Source organism: Benincasa hispida, chromosome 10, assembly GCF_009727055.1.
Source record: "Benincasa hispida cultivar B227 chromosome 10, ASM972705v1, whole genome shotgun sequence".
Taxonomy (NCBI): Eukaryota; Viridiplantae; Streptophyta; class Magnoliopsida; order Cucurbitales; family Cucurbitaceae; genus Benincasa; species Benincasa hispida.
Window position 1 is genome coordinate 1,536,465 of NC_052358.1, and position 7,244 is coordinate 1,543,708.

Consider the following 7,244-nt stretch of genomic DNA (forward strand, 5'->3'; position numbering starts at 1 on the left):
ATTGTTTACAACAATCCCTTTTTTTTTCCTAATAAAAATGGATTTAATAAATATCATCCTGTTTAATAACATTTTTTTAAAAGTGCTTTCAGTCACCGAGTTGTTTGATTGCATTACATCTAAAATTGATTCTAAAAATTTTAAATTACCAATAATTGATTCTAAAGTAATTCTCGACCAATCACGCTTATATTGAAAAAATAGATTTTTTCTTTTAAAAAAAAAAAAAAAGGAAAAACCATTTTTGACCCTCCAAAATCACTCAGGAAATTAATCCAAACACAACCTAAGTTATATGTTCAATCTTTTTTTTTTAGTTTAACATTATGCAGAATGTGGAAGATATGTACCTATCAATTTTGTCAGTTGAACTACGATTAATACTTTGTATTATATTAACTACAAGTGAAGCAAACTGTATGATTGAATTGATGTTACTTTGATTCTTATGTAAAATTGTTATAAATGGGATTGAAAAACATGAGGTTTATTAATATTCATGCATTCTCTTATAGGTTCAGTTTGATAATTATTTTATTTTAACCTTTTACGCGCAATACTTGCATGCGTGGGTTGGTCGGTTTTCTAATTTTTTTTATACAAAAACTGAAAACAAACCGACCTTTAATTTCGATCGGCCGGATTACTTTTTAATGACTTTATGCACAACCCTAATAGAAAGTATATAACCTAACAAAGAAATTTAGAGGGGACAGTACAGAAAATCAAACAAGGCTTTTTAACTAAATATTTGGGATTTTTTTCTTTTAACAACACGTTGGGGTGAAGTAATCGAATCAGGTCAAGGTCAATAGGTTGTCTTCATTTTTTTAAAATTCAAACTTTTATAGATATTTCATTTGAGGTATCTTCAATTACTTAGCTTCGTTTTTTTTTTTTTCTCCCCACATATACAAAGTTTTGATTGTACAAATACAGAAAGATTGAGGATTACTACAAGGAATTCAGACCTAGAAGAAACATTTTACTTTGATTCTATAGTTATCAATTATTGGTAATTTAAAATTTTTAGAATCAATTATTGGTAATTTAAAATTTTTAATAATAATAATGGTTATTTACAATCTCTAAAAACTTTTTCAACAAATATTAAATATTTATTTTATAGATATAATTTTATTCAAAGTCATTAAAGTTTTTATACTTAAAATGATTAAAAATAAAAATAAAAATAAAATTAAAAAACCCCTTCAAATTAGTTTATTTGCTATCCCAATTTTTAAATTTTTTGTTTTATTATTAATTTAACGAGAATAATTAAAACAAAACAAAAAACAAAGAACCCTACTACATATTGGGGGAAAAAAAAACTTATATATACTACTCTCATTTTTATTATCAACTACACCCATTATATCAAACATGAATATAACGCAACTGACATAATTTATACTATCAATCTCGAAGTTTAAGATTCGATTTCCCACCACAAATGTTGTAAAAAAAAAGAAAAAAGAAGAAAGAGAAAAACTATGTTAGCACATTATTATATAAAAATAATATGGAGTCCAATCGTACTAAAGGATTATTTATAAAGCAACAATACATAATGCACAAATGGAAAAAATATGTATTAGAAGAGAATATTAAAAACTCTTGCACATATGACTTCAAATATTAAAAACTCTTTCTAATTAATAAAGGGCTGTTGAAGCTATATATGGCACTTCCAGGCAACCAAAACCACTTTCATATATTAACAAAACCTAAGTGGATATGAGATTCTACGGGTAGTCAATTTCAAAGGCCTTGTTTGACAACCATTATGTTTTTCGTTTTGTTTTTAAAGTTTAAGTTTGTTTCTTTTCCTAATTTTTCAATTATGATTTTCACATTTCTTAAAGGACAGTTTGAATTCTTAGTCAAGTTCTAAAAACAAAAAATAAGTTAATGAAAACTATTTTTATTTTTTGACTTGGTTTTTGAAAATACTAGTAGAAAATGGAAGCAAAACATTGAAACTTTGTCCATAAGTTAATTTTGAAAAAGAAATACAATATATTGATTGTTGTGTAACATTATAATTTTACAAGTCGACCAAATAATAAGAAATGTTACATATCATTAACAGATGAGAACACAAACAATTGCTAAGTTATGCACGCCTATACTCATCCCCACAGTCCCCAATAATTCTAAGAAGATTCTTACCTTTTTTGGAAACTTCCTGGATGCTGTCTACATCCTCCTCGTCAAGAGCAAGAGAAAAGATCGCATTTGTGTCTTGCAAATGCTCTGATAACCCAAGCCGAACACCTATCATCGATCCCGCCACAGCTGGCTGCAATCTCAGAAGGGAACTCAGTCACATTGTGAATCGAAAAACATATAATCCAATGTAGGAGGTTAATGAGACTTATATGAATGCAATCTTCTTTACAAGAAAGGCCACTCTACCTGATCAAGTATGTATTTAACAGCAACAGTCGGAATCGAGACCCCATGCTTAGAAGCAACTTTTTTAAGTGTCTGTAACAGAACTTGAAACAAACTCCATCCTCCCCATGCATCAACCATCTGCCGTGTATAATATTGATTTAATTAAGGCTAAACAACAGATCCAAGAAGATTTCTCATTCGTCCATTTTGAGGTCAATATTTGTCATCTAAACATGTGTCTAAAGATAGGAATCCCTATGGAGTGTAATTCATTTCCGAATTCGAATTGCTTGGTCCAGGATCAATATCATTAACGTGATAGAATTTGTCGTACCCTTTTGTACTTTTGCAGAGAGGGGGTATTTAATGGAGGGCCAGCAAAAGGAATCATTAAGTTGGTGTCGAGGAATTTTTCAGATAATAAGCCACCCATTACAGTTCCATACCTGCATTAAAAATCGAACTTTTAAAAAAGCATTGCCAGTGTGGGTACCAAAATCAAATAAAAGCTATAGATCATATGAAAACGGTAACATCGACGACAGCGTGACTTGGGATCATTGGTAAAATGAAATAGTGGGAGACAGAGATACGTTATAAGTTTGACTCCTGTGAGCTTGCAAAGCTCTGCCATCTTCTGTTGAGGCCTCATATCAACAATAGAGTGCTGAACCTGGTGAATTTCCACCAAAGATATGAGTCAATTTCAAAACAGAAAAGCAATGAACAACGAAAGAAATACACCTGACATTTACCTGATTACTCACAACAGGTATATCATTTTCCAAAATAATTTGTAACCTTTCTGTGTCAAAATTTGTCAAAGCAACCGTCTTGATTTTACCTACACACCACTTGCTAAAGTAATCTAATTAAATAAAAATAAAAATAAAAATAAATGTGATCAGACACTAAAATCGATGAGCTATAATAAATAATACTTACCCTCTTCTTTCAAATCAGTCAGATGTTTGAGAGCATCAAGATAGCCAGGGTTCGAATAATCCCACCTAATCCAATACAATGTTGAAAAACATTTAGATACACTTACAAGAACCATATAATAACATCAAGTGTTTAAGAAGGATCCTAAGGAAACATAATGGACGATGCACCATGTATTTGTTTTTCGGGGGAGAGAGAAAAAAAGAGAAGAAGAAGAAGACAGAAAGTAACCGGTGTTTTACATTACAACAACCAAGATGTATGATGATTAAAAAATGAATTGGAAGTTGAAGCTGCTCCCCGAGAACTGCCAAGATGAGTTCTATGGTTCAATTCATTGATCCTTAAAGAAAAATTCATGTCTTGCAATTCAAGTCTAAGATAGCTGAAGCATTAAAAGTACAGCCCTGCTTAACTTTGCTTTCACGAATGAATAAGAGAATCAATTACGAAAAATGTGCACTATAGGATCCACAAAGACAGACACTATATTTCATGCCATCATCTTTGAAGGTTCTAAGTGTACATCTCCACAACCAAACTGTGCAAACAACTTTGAATTGGATGAGATTATGCCAGATCAAAAGGAGAGCCACTTGAGGTTTAAGGTTTAAGCTACATTTTTGTTTTCATAGAAACAATGACTTTCATGAAGAAAAAATGAAAGAATGCATGGACATATAAAAAAACCCAGCACACAAAAAAGGTACTTTCCCCTCTAGGGAGGGACTCCAACTACGCAAAATAACGCCTATAGAATAGTTACAAAAGGTCTTTAAAATAAAAGCATGAAAGAAACAAACATGAAAGCAAACAAGAGACCAATCTCACTAGGGTTTAAGCTATTTATCAAATCATGACTCTAAATCAAATATGCGCATCGAAAAGAGATTGACAAACCGCACGTCAAATTAACATGGTGCGAACGAATGTGCATGAAATCTTGTGGATCCATAAGGGAAAATGTTAACTGTTTCCTACCAGTGAAATTGAAGCATATCCAAAGAAGGCACATCCATTCTCTTGCGTGAGATATTAATGCTCTCTCGGACATAACTACTAGTCATCTTCACCGGTGGTGGCACCCATTTTGTAAGCCTGCATAATATTCAATTTTGAAAAGAAACATGAATTTCCAATTTTCTGACTCTGTAAACTCCCTTGAATGTAGCATATCAAAAGAAAAGGCATCATAAGTTTCTTTTCTGAACTCAAGTCTAATTGCAAATGTCCATGTTCTTCCAATTAACATGGATCTCAAAAGATATTGACCCAACTACCTACAGTGAGTTAGTAGCTTACCCTCTTACGCTCTCAAGGAGTTCAGGACGCTCTCTACGAACTCGATTGATGAAGATGCCATACAAATCTTCAGCAGGTCCATCTACGAAAATGGAGGGGCACCAAATTTTAAGGCGTCAAGTCAAAGCCACGAGATGGTTAACATCTCTTCATTCCAAACAAGAAGCATAAATAGTAGTATCAATCACGGGGTTTAACGAACAATAATCCGCATGAAATTCCAAATTTAACAACTTCATATCAACATGGCATTATTCATTTTGGTTCATTTCCTAGCAAACAGAAGGAAATTGCAGCACAACCAGCAACAATTCAATGTGATTACTACAAATTATAACAAACAAGAGGATTAGCGAACTGCATATGTATATCAGCCATATCAAAAGTGACAAGTAAGAGGACTAGCGAACTGCATACATATATCAGCCATATCAAAAGTGTCAAGTCCAGAATCAGCATATTTAATCATTGCATCAACCGCAGTATCTCGATCAATTCGACCCCATCCCCCACTTGTCTGCCACATTCCATTTACAACCCGGCACATGTCTAATGCATCCTCGCCATTCTTAACCATCGTCCGTCGTTTATTTTCAGTGAGCACACATCGGAAATATCCTGAATTCAATTTTTGTGACTTGTATTCTTTTCTCTGCTTCACAAACTCAAAAGTTGACCCACTGGGAGAATTAGCCAAAACCTTCGCCATTTTATCTGTGTGAAGCTAAATGACCAAAGAAGAGAACCCCAATTCAGTTGTTTTTAACTTACATATTTTCCAAGTTCACGCACCAGAAGCCGATTTATCCCTAACGTCCAAAGTCTACTGGGGCATTTAACCTAAGGAACGAAAAACGCTATTTCCCAAAAACAGACTTCCTTCAAAACTACATCTATTAGGGAAGAGAAAGGATAAAATCGAATCAAACCAGGAGTTTTCAAAAATTTGTGGCATGCAAACAAACTACGTGGCTACACTAAAGCTGTTTATGGATCGAAACGCACAGACTACCAAGTGGTCCACAAGGAAACAAACGCCAGAAGAAGATGATAATATTGACAGATAATTTTAATTTCAAAGAATATGTGAATTTCGGTTCCCCAAAGCGCTGCAATACGTACAGTGGTCGGCCATATCAAAGGTTGAAAGTCCGGCGTCGGCATATCGGAGCATTGCCTCCACCGCGGCGTCACGGTCGATTCTCCCCCATCCACCGCTGGTCTGCCACATTCCGTTCAGGACTCGGCAAATTTCTAAGGAATCCTTGCCATTTGACACCGTAACAGTTTGTGCAGACCCTTCCAATGTCTGAGAGCACTTAACAGAGCTGTTAGCTCCAAGTTTTCTCCTCTCATAGCGCCTTCTGGTCTCAGCCGTGAAGGATTTGAAGGTGGTGAGGTTCAAAAAGCTCCGTTGAGTGATCGCTGCCATGGTGATTGCCCAATTGGCTCCGTTGAGTACCGGAGAGAAGACTAGAGTTCGCGAGAAACTTGCAAATGGCTGAGGATTTTTGGCGCACTTTTTCCCGTTTTATTATTATTATTATTATTAATTTTGGCTAAATTTACGGGTTGGTCCATTGAAAATAATATGAAAGTATATAGCACGTTAAAAAATGTTACCAACTATGTCACGACAATTTTAAAAACATTCAATAAACAAAAATACCTATTAGAACATTGAGTGTAAATTAAACACACTCAATCTTTATTATGAAGAGGCATATAAATAGCCAATGAAGTACAAAAGGTACAACTATACCGTAACCAATAATAACAAAAAATAAAAGTGAATTTACAATAATAGGCTAGAACTCCCCTTAAAGATGGGACGACATCACAAACACTCATCTTGGACAGAAACGATTGAAACGAAGAACTAGGCAGCGACTTTGTAAAACTATTAGCAAGTTGGTGATGAGTCCGGATAGGCATCAACTTGATTTTTCCTTTTGTTACATGGTCACGAACAAAATTACAATCCAATTCTATATGTTCAGTTCACTCATGGAAGGAAGGATTGGAAGCAATGTGGACAGCAGTAATGTTATCCAGAAAACCAAACGTGGAGAAGAAATAGTAACTTTCAAATCTCCAAGTAGTTAAACAATCCATGAGACTTCACTGACAATGGTAGCCAATGCTCGATACTCAGTCTCAATAGATGACCTTGAGACAATAGTTTGTTTCTGAGCCAAACGTCCTCCTTAGCAGCTTCACAGGCCGCTACATACTTGGCCTCTATCGTGGAGTCGGTGATGCATCCCTACTTAGTGCTTCGCCATACTATAGCTCCTCCGTTAAGAATGAACACTGACTCTGAAGTGGATTTCCTAGAATCCTTATCAATCTGAAAGTCAGAGTCTGTGTATCCAATAAGGATCAAATCCTTAGATCCATACAGGAGCATATAGTCCCTCATTCTCCGAAGATACTTGAAGATGTTCTTGACTACGGTCTAGTGACTCTGTCCTGGATTAGACTGATACCTATTGACTATCCCTATAGCGTAGCAAATATCCAGTCTAGTACAGAGCATCGCATACATCAAACTACCAACGGCAGATGCATAGAGGACCTGTCTCATCTCCTCAACC

The 7,244-nt window shown here is 34.7% G+C and overlaps 1 protein-coding gene across 2 annotated transcripts; it reads right to left on the minus strand.

The window, feature by feature from the left end:
- Positions 1-1,976: 1,976 nt before the first annotated feature.
- Positions 1,977-6,168, minus strand: LOC120089414 (uncharacterized oxidoreductase At1g06690, chloroplastic). Of its 2 annotated transcripts, none has more exons than XM_039046868.1 (9): positions 5,770-6,168; positions 4,648-4,729; positions 4,327-4,443; positions 3,346-3,410; positions 3,156-3,244; positions 2,994-3,073; positions 2,735-2,846; positions 2,419-2,538; positions 1,977-2,302 (listed from the first exon to the last, which is right to left on the minus strand). In XM_039046868.1, the coding sequence occupies exons 1-9, from the start codon at positions 6,077-6,079 to the stop codon at positions 2,117-2,119; spliced, it is 1,161 nt and encodes a 386-aa protein (XP_038902796.1). In that variant the 5' UTR covers positions 6,080-6,168; the 3' UTR covers positions 1,977-2,116. The 2 variants fall into 2 exon arrangements, with proteins under 2 accessions (XP_038902796.1, XP_038902797.1); XM_039046869.1 differs by lacking the exon at positions 5,770-6,168 and adding an exon at positions 5,065-5,556.
- Positions 6,169-7,244: the final 1,076 nt, after the last annotated feature.